The 24,093-nt window shown below is 46.5% G+C and overlaps 2 protein-coding genes across 2 annotated transcripts in view; one reads left to right on the top strand and one right to left on the bottom strand.

The window, feature by feature from the left end:
* Positions 1-45: 45 nt before the first annotated feature.
* Positions 46-23,596, bottom strand: LOC115315553. Its single transcript, XM_029974699.4, has 5 exons — positions 22,789-23,596; positions 22,530-22,649; positions 20,698-20,814; positions 14,943-15,089; positions 46-2,346 (listed from the first exon to the last, which is right to left on the bottom strand). Exons 1-5 carry the CDS (start codon positions 22,870-22,872, stop codon positions 2,233-2,235), a joined length of 582 nt encoding a protein of 193 aa, XP_029830559.1. The 5' UTR covers positions 22,873-23,596; the 3' UTR covers positions 46-2,232.
* The window catches only part of LOC115315552 (MLX-interacting protein), a 75,140-nt gene continuing 74,631 nt past the window's right edge, over positions 23,585-24,093 (top strand). The window contains exon 1 of the mRNA XM_029974695.4: positions 23,585-24,049. Within this exon, the coding sequence (XP_029830555.2) occupies positions 23,700-24,049 (350 nt within the window). The 5' untranslated portion in view covers positions 23,585-23,699. The remainder of the gene's footprint in view (positions 24,050-24,093) is intronic.

The following is a 24,093-nucleotide window of genomic DNA, read 5'->3' as shown; positions in this document are numbered from 1 at the left end:
CTGCTTCATACCTTCACATCACAGTAATACACAACACCAGAACATGTTTGTAATTGACTTTTATTAAAGTAAAGTTTTTATTAAAAATGTCCAAGCAAAAGTATATATTCCTGACCTTCTGACAAGAGTAACCACGACAAGACTTCAAACTCTAACAATCATCATAGCAAAACTATAGCAAACTTAAAAATAAAATATTTCAAAGTTAGGAATGTAAGAGAAAAGTAACTGCTCTGAAGCTACTAGGCCAACAATTCCCAAACATGTGGACCTTTTTATCTGTTTCTTGAATAGAAATATGCCAGTGTCATAATGTCACATGGTACTGTAAAAACTGGCAGTACAGAGACTTTAGCCTTTTCAGAAGCAACCTATTGACTACCTTAAATGCAATCGCAGGCTGCAGTTCCAAGTTAATAATAGAGAAAACAAATTCATGGACATATACAATTGTCAAAGCACAGCACAAAAAATCCTATATATTTAGGATGCTAAAGAAAAATGCACTCAACAGGAATCTTTTAGAAAATTATCAGCCCGCCTGAGCACATGCTGAAACATCCAGGACCACTTATGAAGTTTACTGGCCATGTCCCACATTTGCATTAGCCATATTTGTATTAAAACCAGCTGCTGAAGAGTCTTTGCCATGCACCAAAGATGTGGTGACACTTCAAATAACAATAACAGTTGGGCAACAAGTGATCCAAAGGGTAACAAAGCTTGCATGTACAAAATACTAAGACTGCAGTTGAGGCTACCAAGGTGAATGTGTATTAAAGCCAGGTGCCATCACAACAATGCAGTCACCTAGGAGTTTGTAGGCTAGAGTAGATGTATGACACCTTCTTTCGGTTTAACAAATGCCCGGCAACAGTATTTGTAGTTACAACACTAAAACTCATAATTTACTTGTGGGCACAAATTACAGGTGAGGAAGAAATTATGATACAGTACCGCTCATGTGGGCTGCAGTCCCACATTTTTAATCATAACATTAAATGAATCACTAGATTTTAATGATCCCAGTTGCAGCTTCGGGCAAAGAGCCTCAATGACCATTTATTTTACTGTAAGATATATTAAAGAACTATGAAATGTAATGACCATTATAAAAATAGTTCACACTTTACCAAAAAAATAAACATTTGCATCAATAAACAAACTGGCCCTTACCATCTATTACCACGCAAGATGCAGACATATTTCGGTAGGAGTTGAAAACTAAAGAAGCAACTATACCCGTTTTCACCTCAAGTGCTATAGTAAAAAAAAGTCTGGCTCCTTGCAGAGCATTACTAATTCCCCTCTTTATGTAGAGAAATAAGACATATGTAGGCACATTTTAGGTTAGACATATATTATCAGCACATACACAATTGGAATGCCAAAAGCATCACATCTTCCTCCGACAACCAAAACTTGTAAGAACTACCTCGGGCGGCGTATGAACAATGCGCAGAACTTTCTTTTCTCTTGAGGTAGAAACGAGTATGGTAAACATTTTTTTCAGCTTGAAAAACAAGTGGCAATTTTGCTGTACCATGCACCCTAATACAAAATGTGCCATAGACTTATCAGATGACATTATGAAGTCTTAGACACTGACTGGCTTTGTGCATATAGCAAGAACATGGCCATGACTATGGTTACATCTGCAAGATGTAGGGCTTCAGTTGGCACACTAGAAGCAGCCTTAAAATGAAGCCCATGTTTAAGGCAAGAGATAAAATATATACCCAATCACACCAAGCCTCTCAATAACTGCAGAATGCTACTATGCCAAAAATGAATGCGGAAGAGATTGAACTGCCCATCGATCATAAGTAAGACAAAATCTTTGATCAGTTGCATCGCACTTGTAAGTCAACATTCTTCCTGAGGTTATAAAAGTATTCAATTCTCCGTCTGAACTACTTTGTGCTACGCTGTCAATGCTAGTATAGCTTTGGCAGTGCTCTAATGCGTCTCCTTCACATGACGGCGAGCATGGATGAGGCGCACGACAGTCGAATGCTTTTGCAGCTGTGCAGGGTGGGGCAGCAACACTGTGAAAACTGCACTGGCCTTGACAACGTACTACAAGATAGTTGATACCAATTATAGATGCAAATGGCTTTCCTATTAGCTTTATAGAGTAACCCTTCAACTAACACTGGGAGGCTCTGTCATTTTGATTTTTTTATGCTTTTCCCAAACCTTGTATGTACAAGATCTACCCCAATGCCAGACTCAGAAAGCCTCAAAGCCGTAAGACACTTCAGAGTTGTCCCACGTCTGCCTGGAGGAAAGGTTCGACGAGCTGTGGACCGCTTCGTAGCTCTCCCTTGACATGTCCATCATTTTCTTAAAAGATAAGAAAATTGCCAATAAATTCAGAATTCATAAAGAAAGCACATTAAACACTCAAGAAAGCTTGGCTATGAAGTCGATCCACTAAAATTTTATATTCATCGAGGCTTGGTGCAATGCCAAGATGCTGCACCATTAAAGATATCAGGTTCCCTAGGAAAGCTGCAAGTAATGCCCAACAAATTAACATTACTGCTTTAACAGCAAAACCTTTCAATGCAGCAAAAATAAAAAAGGCAAGCGAGCAGGATAATTTATTTTAATCTGCAGTCAATTCACTTAGTCACCCCCTCCCCCCCCATAGTAAAACACAACCCCACTAAGTGAATCTATTTTTTTTACACCAAGTTGTGGCTATAGTCGACGACAGGTTAGAAATTCAGCGCCAGACGCCCCTCAAAGGGAATCGCATCACTACAGCAGCCAATAGCTTCCACTCGTTTCCCTGACGTTACCGACGTCACAGCTTTACGAGCAATAATTTTTCAATAAGGCAGCGCACACTGTTGGCGAGGCGATGCTGAAAAGTGGCGCATTCTGGCAGGAATTTTTTTGCTTTGTACTTTCCCAGGTTTATGTTATAAAGCTGTGGCTGTATCTGCAACGGTTGCGTTGCCATCGAAGTGTTCAACGTGCCCGCTTGGTGGTGCCCAGGCACGTAGCCAGGGGGGGGGGGGGGGGCCCATGGGGCCCGGGCCCCCCCCCTGAAATCTTTCATTTTGCTGGGACCTCCTCTCCCCCCTCCCCCTCATACAGCACTTTGTCAAAAATGGCCGCCCCTCCCTCCCTCCTTTCCCCCCTCCCCCCTCCCTCCTCCTCCTCCTCCTCCTCCTCCTCTCCTCTCCTCTCCTCTCCTCTCCTCTCCTCTCCTCCCCCCCCCCCCCCCCCCCCCCCCCCCCGAAACAGTCCTGGCTGTGTGCCTGGTGGTGCCAATAGGTCTAGCGGCTACCGAGACTGGTCAACACGCTTTGCCAGCGCCGATGGTTACTTTTCGTTTGTTTTCTGCTTGCGCTCGATTCACGTTATGTCGGAAATATCACAGTGGTATAAGCGTTCCTTCACGGTGGTTTCCATGGGTCGATGTTCAAATACTGCCGTCACCTCTATCAAATGTGGTACACTGCATGAGATGCTCAAATGATGCCACTACTGTGCTGCCTCATTGGGCTCCCACCTACTCCTCTACTCATCAATAACTTGAGAAGTGCCTATTGAAATTATGCCTTCACAGCAGCATTCATATGCAGAACATGCTACCCTCGTAAAGCATTGTTGCGATCAGCTGCATTCTAAGGCAGGTAACTACCTATTGCCTTGTTCTAATACTGCCACACATGAAGGTTTCGTGGGACGAAGTTACAATCGTGTCCTGCTCAAAATAGAAAATCTTTTAGCCCTATTCTTTGCATTGTGAACTAGTGCAAACACTATTGCTGACTTGCTATGATGCCTCCTGCTCGATTAGCAGCAAGCTTCGCTTACTCCGCTTGAACCTGAGCCCAAAGTCGCCTCCCCCAAGCTCTTGCCATTTGTTGCCATGTCGCGGAGCTGACACACTATTTTTTTGACAGCAGGGGGACTGCAAGCAGGTGTTCTGCGCCCCGTGGGTGAGCTATGCACTGCATTCTTAACCCATCACTGAAAATAAAAGGCAACCGTGCCTTTGGAATGCCAGTGTGTCCAATTGCCTGGATAAAGTCTAAATAAATTTGCATTCTTCAATAGATAAGGGACATTTTTATCGAAATAAAATAGTTGCAAAGCGTCATTAGGGCTTTCTAAAATTACATTTGTCCCATTGTTTTCCTCGTCAAGCTGCATAAAATCGGCACTTTATCTCGGCACTCCCCATGGCTCAGAAGGAAAATAGACTGTTTCAAGGTTCTTGCTTACGGCTGGACGTCGAACATTTAAACCCAATTAATTATCAGCTTTTAACTGATTCATCGGTTGCACTACTTCACTGCCTAACAAAAGAGAGCTACAAATTTTTGCCACTGAAAGGTTATTTTACTCTGACAAACAGTGCAATGTATACAGTAAAACCTCGTTATAACAAAATGGGATATAACAAACTAATGGATATAACAAAGCAAGCATATTTCCCCTTGCTTGTTAATGGTGGGAAGAAATTGACATTGGCTATAACAAACGAATGGTTATAACGAAATAATTACGACCGCTCCTTGAACTTTGTTATAACGAGGTTTTACTGTATTTTCAACTGAGGATAGAACTTGACGAGCAAGAGACTGTTCAAATAATGTCGACCTGGCTTTTCTTTTACTTGTACAAATACTTCAACAGCACTACAGTAAAGAAACATATAAGAAAGTGTTCTCTTTATACCATGTATTGGTCCGCCTAACTTCAACCAATTACCAAGTTAAAAAGATTTAAAAAGATTAAAGCATTCATTGTTTAATCGGAAGGTTAATTGATCAATTGCGCAGTCCTACTCTTGTTTCTCCGGGAAGAAACAAGAAAAGAGCATTTCGAGCTGAATTCTTTTAACACTCCTAAATTAGCTAGGGGTGTGCGAGTACCCGAAATTCAAGATATTACCAATAAAATAGGGTTTATATTCAATTCATGTCCGATCTGATTAATGCCTACTGGACATTTTTTTAGATATTTGACAGCAGCCAAATGCTCAAATATAGATAGATGATTCATACCAAGAAACTCTAACTGAAAAGTGAAGCATCGTCTGCACGCAATAAAAGGACAAATGGTACGTGCGAAGCGAATGAGGTGCGTGGCTGGCAGGCGTGCAATCCCACTGATTAATGAGAAATGACACTTCCGATTTAAAGTCCTCCAAGAAAACAGAAAAGCAAGGAGTGAACCACATCACAATCGTGAACCCCCCCAAAAAATGTAGTTTTTTTTTTGCCACAAAAATACCTTGCGTCGTCGAATGCGCAGTCTCTACCAAAACACGGTGCTGGAAGTCCTAACCAGATGCCAAAGTTTCAGAAATAACCATTATTTTATTCAAAAGTTGTTAGTAATTTTTTTTTAACTTTCAATAAAAAAAATGTGGCCCTATACCGGTAGCTGACACCATTCATTTCCATGCATTTGTGAGCTTTGTCGGCCACCACTTTCCCATCGAAAATTTCAGAAAATTGCTTGAAACTTTTTTATCTGATGACGGCAAGCCGTGAAACATTGACTCCTGGTCCGAACCGCTGGCATTATGTTTGTGTGGAGATTGGGCACTCAATGATGCATAGTTTTCATTTGCAATAAAAAAAATCTTTTTAAGACATTTTGCACATTCATGACTCACGTAAGAGCTTCAAATCCGGCTTGTGAAATAATTTTGTTTCTTTGCACCTAGTATGCAGTTTTCTAGCTTCAAACTTCGAGCATGTCTATTGATCACTTCCAATTATTTGCAATGATAAAAAAAAAATAAAATCACTTTTAGGATGTTGGCGTTTTTTTTATTACGATGGGGCCTTCCATTTGGAATACCTGCGACTTTCTATCAAATGCTTCCAGCACAACCACAGCGATAGATGTGCGCATAACGGTGTACGGTGCACTCAATTGTTAAATATAATGTGCGAGCAGCATATGAAACTGATATTACCACCGCCTAATAATGAAAGCGATGGTGCTGGCAGGGAATAAAGCGTCTCTTCCCAAGACTGCTGCCATTCCCTGATACAAGTGGCACCAGCTCGTTTATTTTCATTGTCCGCCTCACTTAAAACTTTAGTTTCTCTAACATTTGATTACGATAACATTACTCTTATCATTCCTGATATGACGGTGCAAACCACATAGGGTTACCAACTCTTCAATGAAGGAAGTCGGGAAGGGGGGGGAGAGTAAAGTGCGAGGAAGGAGAAAGGAGACAAGCGTGTTTATACAAACGAAGATGGTGGTAACAGGTGCTGCCCGGCACCAATAGCTGCGTTCGATTTAGTTGCACCTCCTGCACCGGTGCAGAAAGTGCAAGTAAATCTAACGCGGTTAAAAGGGCACTGACACATCAAAATCATATTTTTTTTTTTTATTATCCGAAACTACTGGAAACGATGCCGGGACATTACCCTCAAACTTCGAAACTTGGGAATTCAGTATTTCTGAATTAAAAAAAACAATTTCCAAATGCCGAATTTGAAGTTCCCGCGTGATCCGCGCCAGTGCAGTGAGTCAAATTTTGCGGTCTCCTGCGACTTGACTCTCTTTGGGACCTCCGTTGCCACCGCGACCCGAAGCGAGGAGGAGGTGACCAGGCGGGATAGAAGGGCACTGGCACAGGAAAAAACCGGTTTGTTCCCCGACTCGCCGATAAGCCTCTGCTCGAGCGCCACCAAGTTTTCCAAGAGAGGATACAAATCCAGGAAGCGACATCACACCGAAATCTGATTTTTGGTATTTCAAAAAGAGGGGCCGTAGTGCGTTTGCAATTGCGTTAAAAAACATGTTTTACGATTGCCGTTATTAAATGTAAAAAGAAATGTCGCCAAAAAGCTTCGAAATTTCCTGATTTTTGACGTTACCGATCAAAAGAAGCAAGGAGGTGAGTGCGGAAAATATAAACGGCAAAAATAAAAAAACAGGCACGCGCGCAGGAAAATATTTTTTCGCAATGCATTTTTTTTTTTTGCATGTCTATGACTATAACTTGCATCGTTTTAGACAATAAAAAATAATACGACCTTTGGGGTGTCAGTGCCCCTTTAAGCGCGAAACATATGTACGACGAAACCGTCCGATCAGGCGATACGACGGTCCGAGGCGAGGGTTTTCAACGCTCTCCGGTGCTGCGAAAAACCTCGCACCCGAAGATCATTCCGGCAGTCCCACGTCGGATCAGACGGTTTCGTCGTACCTGTGTTTTGCGCTTTAATGTCGCCTTGATTCCCAACTTTGACATGGGCACCTAAGTACGCCCCAACAACAGTCGGTTTCCCAAACACCCCCCCCCCCCTCCCTCCCTCCCTCCCTCCCTCCCTCCCTCCCTCCTCCTCCTCCTCCTCCTCCTCCTCCTCCTCCTCCTCCTCCTCCTCCTCCTCCTCCTCCTCCTCCTCCCCCCCCCCCCTTCCCCCGAAGTAGACCTCTCTTATTGATATACACACGAGAAAACTGCCCCGAAAACTGAAACATTTTATCTCGACCTGAAAAAAGACAACTTTTATTGCAGGGCTCCACTGATTAGGCAGAGCCTCGCGGACCCCTAGAATGCCTTCGTGGAACCCAAAGGGTCCGCGGACCCCCCTTTGAGAACCTATGCTGTAGAGAAAGACGAGGGAGATCATTTTCTCAGGACCCTTTCTCAAAGAAAGAATTTTGACTGTCAAAAGGTCTCTCAATAAGTGCACACGATCACTATAGTCGGTTACAAGTTAAGAAGGTAGTAGAAGCCCCTCCCCATAAGCGTGATGCGCTTGCTTCAGACGCCTCCGCAGTCGAGAAGATAGTTCGCTGAAAACGCCCCTTCTACTTCAATGGATGGATATTGACTACAGACAGACCTTGTAGCGGGCGGCAGCTTGCGCCACCTAGCCGAGGCAAATTACTCGCTCCGGAAGGTTGACGTAAAAAGAAGGCTTCAGTGCAACAAAAATTGTAACTTTTATAAGTAATGCATATATGGTTGTTGGTTTTAGCTTGATAACTTTCCTACTCGAATTAGGTACATTCCGTGTATTTTCTGCGTTTGTTAAAAAAAACCTGCGTTTCGGGTTTTCAAAGTTCCTGCGATTCGCGTTTTAACAATGCCGAAGTTACACCATACCGAAGTCGCCGTTTTCCGTTATGAATCCCAACGTGGAGACAGCGGAATGCGATTCCTCCGATTCTTCTTCGTCAAGAGAGTCTGGTGCAGCCTCACCGCCTACGCCAAGGCGCCTCTACAAGAAGCATAAGAGTGGCGATGTCCTCAACCGAGCTGCACGGCAGCTGATAATGAACGCGTACGTTCAGGTGCGACACGAACCGCCCGCCAAGCCCGGCCAGCCCGGCCTCACTGTGGAGGAGTCCTGCATCAAAGTCAGCAAGCTGCTTGGCGTTGGTGTACGCACCATCCTCGAGATTAGGAAGCAGGCGAAAGAAACCGAGGGACAAGTTGTGACACCTTCTCGGAAGCGCCCAGCAAGTGAAGGCAAGAGGCGGCGCAAAGTCAGGTACGGCGAGTTCACGTTGTGCGCGCTAAGATCGTGCGTCCACCGTTTCTTTCGACGGAACGAGGTCCCCACGGTCAAGAAGATAACGGCCGAATTCTGCGCGAGCACTGAACTTCCCTCGTTGAAGGCTTGGACTGTGCGTCGCCTTCTCCACGACATCGGATTCGAGCATGACAAGAGGGAGCGAAACTCCCGGTTGATTGAACGAGAGGACATAGTCGCCTGGCAGCAGAAGTACCTGCATGAGATCGCACGTCACCGACAAGATGGTCGGAAGATCTTCTACTTGGACGAGACGTGGGTGACGGCAGGGCACACTGTCTCAAAGGTGTGGGTAGACACGACAGTGGCCTCGTCTCACGACGCCTTCATGCGTGGTCTCTCGACTGGCCTCAAGCAGCCATCGGGGAAGGGCCAGCGTCTTATTGTCACCCACATCGGCAGCGATGAAGGCTTCGTCGACGGCTGCCTGGACGTGTTCCGTGGACAAAAAACCGGTGATTACCACGAGGAGATGGATGGCGCCCGCTTCGAGAAGTGGTTCGACGGTGTCCTCGACAAACTGCCGACAGGAAGCGTTATCGTCATGGACAACGCTTCTTACCATTCACGGCGGTTGGAAGCAGTGCCGACGACGAGTTCCCGGAAGGACGACATCCGACAGTGGCTGACGTCTAAGAAAATTTCATGGGACCCCAAGATGGTGAAGAAGCAGCTGCTCGACATTGTGGCCTTGGTGAAGCCACAGCACGTAAAGTATCGTGTGGACACTGCTGCCGAGACAGCTGGCTGCACTGTGGTCAGGCTCCCACCGTATCACTGCGAGTTCAACCCCATTGAACTGATATGGGCGCAGATCAAGAACGGCGTTGCTGCCCGAAACACGACGTTCAAGATTGTCGACGTGGGGAGACTCCTCAACGAAGAAGTTGACAAGGTCACCACTGACAACTGGATTAATGCTGTCAGGCACGTTATTGACATTGAAGCAACGTTCCGACGAGGCGGTGCCACAAGTGCCCACATCCAGCCCATCGTCATCCAGCTGGATGGAGAGGACACCCCATCCGAGAGTGACCTGTCTGGTGTCGAGCCCCTTGACGAAGCTTAAGGCCACCATTATGGAGAAAGCGTGGAACATCTCGGAACACAAAACGGTCCTTTTAAGGACCACTTATTTGCTTTAAGATCGGATTGTTGTTCTTGACCACCACTAACCTCCCGTGTCTCATGTTGTCATGCTTCTCTGCGCGTTGCCGAATAGCATTTCGATATGCAGCCACCAGACAAACTTTTTATTTTTGTTGCGATAATGTCTAAGCTGGTCTATACATTGCACTGTGACATAAATCACCAGTATAAATTTCAACTTCACGAAAACAAAAGTTTGCAGCCCATCTACGGCAAAGACATCAGATGCCATATTGACCCTTCCCGCTGTCTAAAGATCTTTGCTACGCAGCAAATGGAATTTTGATTGCAAATAAGCTCTTTTTTGTCTAAGAAAAACGACACAACATATCACTGACAGTGCTCTGCTTTAAAGCATAAATGGGACGTCTGTGGCCATTTACATGACTGAGGCTTCTGGGAATAACAAAGCCGTGTGTTAGCACAGTGGAGAGCGAAATCGCAGTACCAGTACTCTGTTTCTAAGTCTAAAGGGAACGCCTATGGTCATTCACATGACCGAGGCCCCTCTGAAAACAACAATAATGTGAGTCAGCACAGTGGGAAGCTAACTCTTAATGCCAATGACCTGTTCGAAGCATAAACTGGACGTCAGTGGCCATTCACATGACCGAGGCCACTCTGAGAATAACAATAACGTGCACCAGCGCTGCGGGGAGCTAACTCTAACTGCCAATGACCTGTTTCGAAGCATAAACTGGACGTCAGTGGCCATTCACACGACCGAGGCCACTCTGAGAATAACAATGACGTGCATCAGCGCTGCGGGCAGCTAACTCTAACTGCTAATGACCTGTTTCGAAGCATAAACTGGACGTCGGTGGCCATCCACACGTCCGAGGCCACTCTGAGAATAACAATAACGTGCATCAGCGCTGCGGGCAGCTAACTCTAACTGCCAATGACCTGTTTCGAAGCATAAAATGGACGTCAGTGGCCATCCACACGACCGAGGCCACTCTGAGAATAACAATAACGTGCATCAGCGCTGCGGGCAGCTAACTCTAACTGCCAGTGACCTGTTTCGAAGCATAAACTGGACGTCAGTGGCCATCCACACGACTGAGGCCACTCTGAGAATAACAATAACGTGCACCAGCGCTGCGGGCAGCTAACCCTACCTGCCAGTGACCTGTTTCGAAGCATAAACTGGACGTCAGTGGCCATCCACACGTCCAAGGCCACTCTGAGAATAACAATAACGTGCATCAGCGCTGCGGGCAGCTAACTCTAACTGCTAGTGACCTGTTTCGAAGCATAAACTGGACGCCAGTGGCCATCCACACGTCCGAGGCCACTCTGAGAATAACAATAACGTGCATCAGCGCTGCGGGCAGCTAACTCTAACTGCCAATGACCTGTTTCGAAGCATAAACTGGACGTCAGTGGCTATCCACACGTCCGAGGCCACTCTGAGAATAACAATAACGTGCATCAGCGCTGCGGGCAGCTAACTCTAACTGCCAGTGACCTGTTTCGAAGCATAAACTGGACGTCAGTGGCCATCCACACGTCCGAGGCCACTCTGAGAATAACAATAACGTGCATCAGCGCTGCGGGCAGCTAACTCTAACTGCCAATGACCTGTTTCGAAGCATAAACTGGACGTCAGTGGCTATCCACACGACCGAGGCCACTCTGAGAATAACAATAACGTGCATCAGCGCTGCTGGCAGCTAACTCTAACTGCCAATGACCTGTTTCGAAGCATAAACTGGACGTCGGTGGCCATCCACACGACCGAGGCCACTCTGAGAATAACAATAACGTCTGTCAGCACTGTGTGCAGCTAACTCTAACTGCTAATGATCTCGTTTCAAAACATAAACAGGACGTCTGTGGCCATCCACACGACTGAGGCCACCCTGGGAATAACAATACCTTGTGTTAGCACAGTGGAGAGCAAAATGCGAGTGCTAGTGCTTCGTTTCGAAGCTGAGTAGACGCGTCGAAAGTTCCCTTGAAGTCGACGGCCATTATGACTCTTGGGTCGCACTTTGGCGAGTTGGCCAACACCTCGTGGTGGATGAGGAGCAGGCTGCCCTGTGCGCCGAAGTGCGGTCTGAAGTAGTGCAGCATAGATTTCCTGAATTTAAGAGGCGCCATTGTACTCGCTTGAAATATATGGTAAAAACGGCACTAATTGCTTGACATGAGAAAACGTCGGCTACAACATTGATGAAGGATTGGTGAGAGGACGGAGATCTGGGGAATGCCAATGCCAGTAACTGGGCCTAGCTCAAGCTTGATATTGTCCGTCTTCAGAAACGCTGTGAAGTGAAGCGGTCTTCCATAGAGACCTCAGTTTTGAGCCTCCCGGACTAGTGCAATGTACAGGATTAAATCTAACGTTTTCAAAGCTGATAAGAACCACAATGTACAGATTGCAGCCAGACTTGTTGCCAAGGGCAGAGTTGTGAAGTACCGAAAGGTTGTCTTGTCCAGTCCAGAACCATATCAAATTTGCCTTATGGCCCCTTATCCAATTCCGGGTCGTGAACTTTAACAGCAGAGGGGCGCGAAATTCATTTTCTTCTTCGTTTAGAGTGCATTTGTTCTGGCAATGAGTATCTAAAAATGATGCCTGCGATAGTGTTTAAGTAACACGGCTCGGGAACAGGCTTTTTTTTCGCTGCCACTCATTTCATCAAATGACATTTCACCGACAGTTTGTTTCAACGCTGCGACGCTTTATCAACAGATTGTTTCATCGACACTCGCTCATCGACATATCTTGCTATGTTTCGTCGACAAGATCTTGGTTTGGTTAGGGGTGCGCTGCTTAGTTGGTGAGCAAGGGTACGGGTACATGCAGGGGGTAGGACCACCCTTACACGCTGCTGCGAAGCGGCATGTACGGGTGGGCTGGGTGGGTCCACATTTTTGTAATGAACTGCTGGAGACTGTAACCGCAAATAGTCGTGAACTGGGTCGGTCGGATAGTTTAATATGTGCTTCAGTGATAAACGCACAACAAAATGTTCCTACAGCGTGAAATTTTTGTGTCGATGAAACTTCACAGCACAGTGTGGCAGTATCATTGAAACGAGTCGTAAAAAGTTGATGAAACGTGTCGATGAAACGACAGGGACCCTTCTTTCCAATGGTTCCATGGAGGCTCTGACAATGAGGACTGCAAGGTTGCCTCCAAGAAGCTCAATGTTTTTACACGAGTCTGTCTTTGCCAAGGTAGACCAGAAAGACGATGGCAGATTCTGAAGAGCTCGTTCGCGGCTACGGCCTGGTATGATCCAGAGATAAACATACATCAGAAATGCAATTAGGCGGTTTGAGCTGTTGCTTGATTCAAACATTGTTGATTTTATTGTTATAAAGACAAATCATTCTGCCACCTGCATTCGGACCAAGATCAAGAGTATTCGGTATGTTTTCAATTCTTGATTTAAACAAATATTTCGCATATAAGAAAGCCACAATTCATGAAGCAGGAAACTGCCCTTACAATCAATTTTTATTGACCACATTTTTCATCTTTTACAAATTATTAAACCAACGCTGCGATCCAGTATTGTGGACACATTTTCCTTCTTAAGTAAATTGGAAAAATTGGTGCGTGTTTACCGGTAATACCTCAGGCCGCGACGCAAAGCGAGTGGCGGTACAGGCGTCACGTACCCGGGTTTCGAAGCATAAACATACGACTGACAGCGCCTCGAGAGCAAGCAGAATGTTCGGAAGCATTTGAGAGAACCGAATCTGCTTCCCTCAAATTCTCTGGTATTTCTTCCAAAAGAAGACATCAGCCTCTTAACGTCCAAAACAATATCAATTAAATGTTTGTAACATACGCATCACTGGCTTTATCATTTGTGTGCCACCTGTATGTAACAGCTCATTATTGCGAACGAGGGTGTACCCGCGGGTGGTACTATCGCACTCATAGATTACCGTGCAGCCGATTGCGACGCGGAAACTTGACAAGGACGCCACGTTTCACAGATGAATGCATACTGCTTCGAAAGCGTCATTTCAGTAGACAGACTATTTATTAACGCCAGCAAAGGTACGGTCGAAATTGGGTAAAGACACTTACTGTGTTCGCGGTTCACTTATGCCCCTCCCGCACAGCCCACTACACTTATAAAGAAGAGTTTGGTGACCGCTGCATTTTAACGTCGCTCCACGGAAACCACAGCGAAGAAAAGCCGATGCCTTCACGATGTTGAGGCGCAACCCGAGGCACAGAAGCAGATGGCGTTCGACGTATGTACGATGCTAGGCCTTACTCCCGCACCGAAATTTTCGATGGCAATGCTATCGCTGGATTCTCACGCTGTCGCGCAGAACCTATTGCGAATAAAAGTGGACGCGGTTACGACTTAGCGACGTATGCTCGGGTAAGTGAAAAACCGCATTAAAAACAGAATAATTGCTGCAAGATACTCGAGTCGTAGAAAATCTGCCCGGCAGCCATGTTGAAAATATTCATTTGCCAGAACAAGATTGGTTCAGGCAGGTCGTGACGTCACGGAAACAACGGGATGCGATTGGTGGCGGAGGAATACAAGATTCCCTTTGAGGGGCTTTTGCCGCTACCTTCTTGACTTGTAACCGACTATAATGTATTATGATTACTAGTTCCTGGACTAAACTTTCGTTTCAACATGGGCACATACAAAGAGACAACCGATACACACAGCATTACCAATAGTTTGCTGCGACACTCTACGCCGTGGTACCCTCATCTTATTAATTCACACCCAACGAGGTGGAACAGCCAATATAATCAGCCTTGTAGAAGCCTTGTGTTCCTTGTATCCCTAACTAGGCCTAGCTAGTTAGGGATGCATCCGTTTCCACAGGTTACATAACTGGCCCAAAACACTAGCTGGGAAAGCTTGCCAGGAGAGGCTTTGCTGCGTAGTGCCCTGCATTCTTTCTGTGGCCCTCCCCCTTCCTGTGAATCTGACCATTTTAGCAGAGCAATGTCCGACCTGTGATCCCATTGCATTGAGGCAGCGTCGACACTGCAGACTTTAACGAGAGCAAAGCGTGTTGGCGTATCGAGTCAATAAACACGTCTTTCACAAACTTGCTGTGTTGCTGCTTATCCCCCCCCCCCCCCCCCATGAGAACCTTAAGGCAGTTATCGGACACAGCTGCGAATGTAGCGAGCCACAGAGTGGGCTTGACAAAGCAGAGTTTTTAGGTAAGAAAAACACCGACAACCTTCAGCTTAACTGATCTTTACCGTGCCCCCTCATCTAATGATAAAAAAAAGAAGGCAGTTACCTTTGCCTGTTCAGAATACTGGAGCTGCAGTTCGTTCAGCTCAAGCACCTTCTTTGTGAGCTGAAGGTTCAGCCTGTTGACACAGCTTTCCATTTCCCTGGCACGCTTCTCCGAGGCCCAGAGTCGTTCCAGCAGCTCGTCCACGTTCTGAGGAACAGACCAATGCCCAAGTCAATGTGGGAACCTCATTCTGTACAAACAAACTTAGCTCTCTTAGTTAGTCTGTCTGCCTGCCTGAGCCACACGCCTTCGACTGGTGTGCTTACCACCCAACAGCCCCCATACGTCGAAGGTGGGCCCGAAGTAGCAACAAGTAACTTTGCACGAGCCGGCGCGTCGCGCCGTCCGACGTCGCAATCACGGTGGGTGGTCGTAGAAATGCTGGCAAAAAGGGGCGAGCAAAAGTGAGGGCTGCCATCGTCACAGCATCCCATTTCTTGTCCTCGTCAGTTTCCCTCGACCATCTGGCTGCAGAACAGGCTGCAGCTAAAAAAAGCGTCTGCTGCCTACACCACCGCTGCTATGCTAGCACCAGGATCACGGCAAGAAATCATTTATACCTCCTTCCCAAATTTCCAATGCGAAATACACAAACCTGCGCTCTACTAAGAATCCTGAATGGCAACGGCATGACACACGTGTAATGCCATCGGGTAGAAATCGAGGGACCACAAATAAGGACACGATAAGCACACCAGTTGGAGGCACATTTCAAGCACTACATTTGAACCAAGGTCAAGAAATTAGATGTGAGAAAGCACAAACCCCAGGTACAACATATTTTTTTTTTAAACTTTCTTTGACATGAGTGAAGAGGCTTTTTATTATTATATATTTGATACTGTAACCTCTTTGAGGCTTTAGCAGAGGTTTAGTCTGACAACAGATGGTGAAAAACTTTGCAACCTGTTTTGGTCATGCCTGGCAAAATTCTCGTAAGTAGAACGCACGCAAGGATACCGGAGGTTGCGTCGACAAAATCCTCTAAATCTAGTTTGAGAAAAATCGCCAGCTAATTTTAGTGATTGGGGTTACATGCTGGTTCCAGTCGCTTTTCAATGTCAATTTTCACAAAGAAAATACCCAAACAAGGACAGGTGCCAAATTGGGCATCTCAGCTTTCAGTGTTCCTTAATTCCTTTGCAGCCAGAGGAGATTAACTTGAGTAGCACTGTTCCTAGAGCAATGCTGCAACAGATTCATCCTGATCTGTGCGGTTCAACACTTTTGATTTTGATTTCCTTTCTCGGAAGTTTACGACTAGGGCAGTGATGTGAGTGGCGTAAGCCGTTTTGGAGCACCTTTCGGAGCAGCCGCAACAGTGTGTTGGAGCAGCCAAAGTGGCCTTTGGAGCAGCCCAAACAGTGTATTGGAGCAGTAAACGTGACCTTTGGAGCAGTCAAAACAGTGTATTGGAGCAGCAAAAAGTGGCCCCTTTGCTCGCCGCAAGAAACAAATTATAATCAAGTTAGACCAACCGGGAGTCTTTCAACAGTTTAACTGAAATGCCAATTACATGATACATTTTGCAATGCTTCAGTTAAATGATACATATATATGTACCCGCTATGAAAAATAAAACATTATTATTGCTGCGTTGTTCTGGGACCAAGCAAGGAGGCGTCCGTTTGTGGTTTGGCTTTTTAATTCCAAACTGACCGCCACCGGCGCGAGCCCCTCGCTCGTGCCCGTGGCGCCGAGACAGCCCGTCGTCTTCTTCCTCGTAGAAATTTCCCGGGGAGAAGCGTAGGTCGTCCCCACCGAAAGGTGCAGGCATTGAGGGGGATGGGGGATGGTACGGTTTGATGCGGCTGACGTGAACAATGTCTGTTGAGGTTCGACGGCGATCATGGAGGGGTTGCGGGAGCATATCGATGAAGCAGCTTGGTTGGTTTGCTTAGTTGTCTAGTTGGCAGCCAAATCCAAACTAAGTCGCCGGCAGATTACCTTGCAGGCCGATGGGTGGCGTTGTACTGCAGGGATTGCCTTTGCTGCGAGGCGCGGGTATGTTCACGTGTAAGTTGGCGTGCTTCCTCCGCTCGACAGATCATCTCTGCAACGTTGGGGGAGAGCTGGGTGACATTGTAGCGGGAAGGAAAAAGTGTGTCTAGCTGGGATACTGGGAAACGGTTATAAAGAAGAAAAAAAAGGAGAATAGCTGTGTGTGTCGTGAACTGCAGTGTTATAAGCGTACGTTACAAATGGGAGCACTGCGTCCCAGTTGCGTTGGTCGGCCTGGACATACATAGACAGCATATCTGCAAGTGTATAATTGAATCGTTCGACCATGCCATTTGTTTGAGGGTGGTACGCAGTCGTAGGCATGTGCACAGTGCCTAAAACATGCAAAAGATCTTGAAGAACCTGAGAGAGGAAAGCACGACCACGATCGCTGATCAGCTGGCGAGGTGGGCCATGCCGTAAAATGACCCGAGAAAGAAGAAACGTGGCAATTTCTCTGATTGTACCTTGAGGCAAAGGGCAAGTTTCAGCGTACCGCGAGAAATGGTCGATTGCGACAATCACCCAGCGGTTGCCTGAGAACGATTTAGGAAACGGACCGAGCAAGTCAATGGCGACTCGCTACCACCAGAATTCTTTCAATCAGCCTGTCGAGCAGCCAAGATATCCTACTCAGCGTAACAACGACGGGGATCGCGGTTGGCACCAGCAGTATCTACAACCCACTCGGCGCCCTATTTGTTTCTATTGTGGCATCCAGGGACATGTTGCACGCTACTGTAACCGTCGCCAGTGGGACACATCTCGACTTGTCTACGCGTCACGACGGCCAGTTTCATATGACCTCAACGAAAACCGATACGACAACCGAGATCGCAGCGATTGGGACACGAGGTACCCTGCACCTCCACCAAGTATGTTGCGTCGTTCTGGGACCAAGCAAGGAGGCGTCCGTTTGTGGTTTGGCTTTTTAATTCCAAACTGACCGCCACCGGGGCGAGCCCCTCGCTCGTGCCCGTGGCGCCGAGACAGCCCGTCGTTTTCTTCCTCTTAGCATTATTATTATTATAGACAACTAAGACTCAAACTGCACATATTAAATGTATTTGAAAATGACCAGCTTAGTAGTAAATATCAATGCATAAGGTTGACTAGTTAGACTGGGTGATTCAAGGAGCGGCCTGGCTCTTTAAATTGACCGCTAAATTTGGTTTCTTAACCTATCGCGCTATGACTTTGTGCAGCGTTGCCCACAGATGGTGCATTTCTTTTTTGTGAAATTTGCAAAGAGCGTACTGACCTGAGAAAAAAGTAAAGAAAGAAAAAGGCTTAGCTCCTATGGAAACGTAGCGAAGCCACCGATCTTCAAACAATACGGCGCCGTTTCGCATGGGAGACAAGAGATGGCGCAGGCGGTCGTGACGCCAACTGCCGCCAACGAAGGAGCGTACAGCGCCGAGAGCCGGCGTCTTCAGCAGACAATCTTTTCGACTCAAAAATTGCGCGAGCATTTCTGTATTAGTTGCCAATGCATTATTTTATCGTCCTTACCAATAAAACATATTGAATGGACACATAATCGATTAAAAAATGGTTTTTCAGGATATTTTGACTGTTTTTTTCGGGGTACTGATGTCGTCTGCTTTGCAGTTCCTTTTTGTTACCGAGTCTGGTTCTGTCGCCACCTGCAGAACGCGCGCCACTTTTGACTGGAAAATATTGTCTGCTAAAGACGCCGGCTTTTGGCACTGTATGCTCATTCGTTGGCAGCAATCGGCATCGCGACCGCTTGCGCCATCTCTTGTCTCCCGTGCGAAACGGCGCCATATTGTTTGAAGACCGGTGGTTTCGCTGCGTTTCCATAGGAGCTAAGCCTTTTTCTTTCTCTACTTTTTCCACAGGTAAGTTTGCTCTTTGCTAATTTTACAAAAAAAAATGCACCATCTGTGGGCAACGCTGCACAAAGTCGTTGCGCGATAGGTTAAGAAACCGGATTTTGTGGTCGATTTAAAGAGCCTGGCCACTCTTTGAATCACCCAGTATAATATAATAAATTGGAAGCACTCTCTGACTGATGAAACACATAACTACTGCAGTGATATGCGAAACTGCACACAAAAAAAAAAAAGAGGTGCAGTACGACTAGCGTGTACTTTTCCTTTTGATTTTCGAAACTTTCTGCAAGGCTGCTGCAAGCCTAGCTTTGCCTTCGGCTAGTAATGAATGTCCACTTTCAATGTCTCCAAAGAGACATTGAGACATCCCACAAATGTACAGTGCTGATTACGTTGCCGAGCGATTCCGAAAAACCGCTTGCCACCGTTTTACTGGTTCCCGCAACGTGCCAGACTTTCGTCAAAAGCAAGCAAACGTAAGGCAATGAATTGCAAGCGTCCCGGCTGGCCCCTCTGTCGTACAATCATGTTCGCATGCACGTGAGGGCAACTTTGGCAGCTTGCAGTTGTACGTGCTTCGTCGCACGAGCGGAGACGGCAGTTCGATCGAAATCAAAACTATGCCACTCCGCTCCATCGCCAACTGTTTCCAAAATTGTATGCAAAAAGTAACGGTCCAGCATACGACAAAAAACAGTCCAGCGGCGCAAGCTTGCCAGGCCGGCAGGCGAGGTAAAAGCTAAACACACAGAAAAAAAGAACCTGAGCGCATCGATGAAAGACATCGCGAGTCAGGGTTAAAAAGTTCTTGGAGCGCTTTGTGCAACGATTGAACTCGACACAAACAAGCGCACTGTGCGGGTTCAGCGTGCTGACATTGCCTTCTTTGTTTTAGCTCACATCTCTTCACCAAGTTTCTTTCGCGGCAGACTTTTCACGTTCCGGGGTCCCTCTCAAAAGAAAGCCCACCGAGAGAAACCTGGGTAATCAATACTTCGACACATCAGTCTTTCAGTTAAGGAGGTATTTTTGTAGTAGCGTATGATTTAAACAAGAACAGGAATGTTCATGACCTTGCGGCGGTCCTTACGTTTCAGTTTAAAAAGCACCATACCTGCAGCGATGTGGGGACAGCAGCACCCAATGTCATGCAGCCACGCAGGGACCAATAATAGATTTCCCACGGCCGTTGCTTTCAGGAGCGGGTGCTTCAGCTCACAAAGTAACTCCCGCCGCGCAAAAACGTGGTTTCGTTTCACAACATGACGGCATGGCTGGTGCCCGGCACGCTAGCGTCTGAGCGTACGCACACGCATGCGTCTATCGGTACAAAAATTTTAAATAGGCGCAATGCGAGACGACGAGAGCGCGGGAGGCGGCAGGAAAAACCACTATGCTCAATTGCGGTACTCAGTTTAGTTTCGCTTTTGAAATGCGACCAAAATTGATCCTTTGGCGCAGGCTTGGCGCAGATTACCCATATTTGGGCAAAATGTAGCAGGATGTATCAGGGTTAACCCCTTGGTGCAGTTTGGCACAATTGGTGCAGCAATCACATCACTGCATGGGCAACCCGAGCAATGCCACGACAGGTCTCCTTTCTGGTGCACTTCCAATTCTCTCAGTGCATGCGAGTGTTGACACAGAAACAAACTGAAAGCAGAGGAACTTGCAGGGGTCTGGCAGAGACAAACTTGCCGACATCTGTAACTGAGCATGCGTAGGGACAACTGCAGTCAAACAAACTCGATACAAGATTCTCATTTGAGCACTGTAGTCATCTGACAACCCCTAAAGGGACATATTTTCCCCAAAGTCTTCTAGCTCGAACTGTGTAACTAAAGAAGCTTACACATGCCAGATGCTTACACCATAAACAGGATGGCTCTAGCTTTTACCTGTGTGCTCCAATGTTGACCAGAGTGCTCTTTGGGCAAATCAAGGGTTGCATCCCCCGACCCGTCGGCTTGCACGCAGAGGAGGCTGGTAAGCAGCTTTATCCGCTCCTCCGATTCCTGTGGCAATTAATGATTATATGCAACACCATTAGCTGGATGGATGGATGGATGATATTGAGCCTTTGTAACAGACAGTACCTAGTGCCGCCTAGCCTAGAAACATTTACATTCCTTCCCTATTCCGTGCCTCATTAGAACATCTAACATACCGATTGCGGGAAATATCACTGTTCCCTAGACCTTTTTCACCAATCTTCTAACTTCCTCTTTGTGACTGTAATCCCTTTTTCGATCCTCTGTTCTTCCATCCTCATTAACGAAACCCAGAGAATCCGCCATGCCTGTTACCTTCCCAGAAGGGCATGACAAAGTCCGGTGCATTTCAAAGCCACATGTTCTAGTGTCTCGCTCTCACTATGGCACATGGCACAGAATGTGGAATATGGCACACATCTCTTGAAATTTAGCCCTGTATGCCTTTGTCGTTAACATTTTCATTCTAGCCTCAAACAGGAAAGAACACCTTCGTGAATTATCAAACATGTTGAAGCTTGATAGTTGATGATGATAATTATATTACAAAAAGTCCCCAAGATGGAGAAGGTTTATTAAGTAATAAATTATGCTTTCAACCGAAATTTTACAAAACTGCACTAAACAGGCACTAGGCATCTGGAGAGCAAACGGATGTTATCTGCTGCCACCAGTCTGAAACCGAAACCCACCACGGGGGTTTCAGGATGGTTGAGCTGTGCACCGGTTGTTGTGATGGTGCAAGTTGCAATCCATCTCAGGTAAAAGCATTCTTGATTACTAAATACTTGTTGCTACAACTACCAAATAAAAAATACATATGTAAACTTTGGTATATATGGGGGCTTTGTATTTAATTAATTTGACAAAGGGCCACAGTTTTGTATGTTTGTGCAAACGAAATTTTGCATTTAAGGGTATGTTGGTTTACACATTGTGCACCTTAGCAATCAACCATTTTCAAAATAACTGGTGCCGCCTGGTGGAAAACTAAGTTTGAGGATTCTCAGGATGAAACAATAAGTGCCATTAGGAAAGAGAGGGAGGAAGCTCCTTTAAGATGAAGTGACAACAGGCACACAAGAAACATTGCAGCTCAATGGACGCAACAGAATCTACCTTGTTTGGCCAAAGGAGTGCCTGCACTCGTTCGAGCATGTGATCAAGCATTTTCATACCAGAACCTCCTACTTAGAAATGGTAGATTCATTTTGTATAGCTGACAGTTCTTAACTGCTTGGCAATTGCCCCACACAACAGCCAAGCACCCGCCATGCCAGCAGCAGCAAAACGCATCCGACTGCACAAATGCTGCTGCCCTGAAAGTGCCGCTTATATTATCTCTGTAACACAAACAGTAGCCTTAATAGAAGGGTGGGAGGGAGGGAAGGGGGGGGGGGGGGGGGGGGGGGATTGGCAGTGCTCAGGGGTAGAGTAGAGAGTGTGCGCAGGGTAGAGAAAGGCGAGGTCGCGGTGGGCGACCGCCCCGGATGCCGCTGACCCTAGTGACGCCACTGAACACAAATAAAATTGAACAGAGAGGACGCTCGAGGTCAGTAGGCCCCCTGAACGGAAGACAAAACACCGTCGGTGCAGGTCATTTAGACAAACGAAAGGTTACGACTGTTAGGAACGCAACACAGAAAAGGGGACGGACAACAATTCTCATGTATCCACCTCATAGTAGATACTGTTACTAACACGCTCGTTTTACACTTATGACTGCAGCTCGCACTTACCTGTTGCAACTCTTTCAAATGTGCAATTTCTTCCATCTGCCTCTCGCATCGTTCCTTCAATCGCCTCAGTTTGTCCTTGTTATCTACGTGCCCACACTTTGTTCTCAGCTCCTCCAGTTCCTAGTGACGGAAGACGAAAAGCCAATGAGATCAGCTGTGGCGCCCTTTGTAGCCGCTTTGACAGCGAGTCCAGTTCCCGCGCTAACATTCCAGCTGACGCCACACAAATCAAACATACGCGCGGAGGTGAAATACTCACACGACGGATTTTGCTCAGCGTATCGTAGACTGCTTTCCTCGAACATGCGTTCTCCAAAGCCTCTAAAGCACCTAAGGACGTCATAACGACTGGCTCTTGGCTTTTGTTACTTGGGCATGATGAATTGCTGCTGTCCGAAGCCTTTCCTACTAGCGAAACGGAAAAGAATCCTGCGAGAACCTGTCGCTCTCTTCTACTAGGTTTTTACAGTTTTTATGTCACGTTCGCATGGAAAGAGTGGATCGTCGATGAATAGGTTCGGAACAGTGGCAGTGAGACTGAAGAACGTTCTTTTAAAGCAACCACTTCGCGCACTCAACAATTAAAATCAAATTAAGAAACTGAAGAAAAAAAAAATACAAATCGCTTCTTGTGTTGTGTGGCTCAATGTTGTTGTCGTTTACGCAGTTTACGTTGACTAAACCAAAGCAACCAAAGATGGTGACAAGTTGACAAATAAAAGTGATAGTGTGAAAAAGCGAATATTTAGAAAACTGACTTTTTTTTCTTCTTATGATTACTCTCTTGGGAATTGCTCAAGCACAGATAGCAAATCAAAAACGACAGAACCGAGAGAACCACCGACCAAAAAAGAACTGAAACTGAACCCTTCGAACGTCCTCTGAACGTTTTCCTTTCGGTGAAGCTGCACGCAAGCTTCTTTATGATCAAAAATCACAAATAAACAACCGTAAACAACTTTCTGCTTGACGAACACTACATAATTTAAAACAAATTGTTACCAAAATTTTCGGGAAACGGAAGAGTGCCCCCCAGCGACGACGAAGCGAAACACAAAAACAAGTATGGCGCGTAGTGCTAGCGGCGTACGCGCCAGCTGGAAAGCTAAATATGTGCAGTGCCGAACGATCGCGTTCGTTCACCCCGTACTCCTTCACTAGCAACGAGTGATGACGGCGAGCAGTATGCAGTTGAACTGCGGGACCATGTCCCTTGAAGCGGACGAACTGGCGAGGCTCTCCCGCAAGCCCCCCGCCGAGATCATTCACAGCGGACACTTCATGGTATCGGACATCGACGATGCCGACGCGACTGACGAAGTGGCGCGCGCCAGCGAAACCGACGGCGCCGCTGACGCGCCAAACCTCCTGACGACACCCCTGGACGAAACCAGCGAGGAGCTGGACTTCGAGACGGACTGCATCATGGATGTGGACAAGTTGGCCAACAAGCATCCGTGTCCGATCGCGATCGACGGTTCGCTGACCAAACTCTTCGAGTGCATGACTTTGGCATACAGGTAAACGATCACGCCTAGTCACTCCGTTCACTAGCAGTCACTTC

The sequence above is a fragment of the Ixodes scapularis genome, unplaced genomic scaffold (genome assembly GCF_016920785.2).
Source record: "Ixodes scapularis isolate PalLabHiFi unplaced genomic scaffold, ASM1692078v2 PGA_scaffold1__304_contigs__length_218370807, whole genome shotgun sequence".
Lineage (NCBI taxonomy): Eukaryota > Metazoa > Arthropoda > Arachnida > Ixodida > Ixodidae > Ixodes > Ixodes scapularis.
Note: the sequence above shows the minus strand (reverse complement) of the source record. Positions and strands in the feature narration are given on the sequence as shown.

Coding starts and splice junctions, on each gene's coding strand:
- LOC115315553 (XM_029974699.4), bottom strand. CDS start 22,872: ATGACGTCCTTAGGTGCTTTAGAGGCTTTGGAGAACGCATGTTCGAGG. Junction 20,815..22,529: donor ATTTGAAAGAGTTGCAACAG/GTAAGTGCGAGC, acceptor TAATTGCCACAG/GAATCGGAGGAGCGGATAAA. Junction 15,090..20,697: donor GTCAACATTGGAGCACACAG/GTAAAAGCTAGA, acceptor TCTGTTCCTCAG/AACGTGGACGAGCTGCTGGA.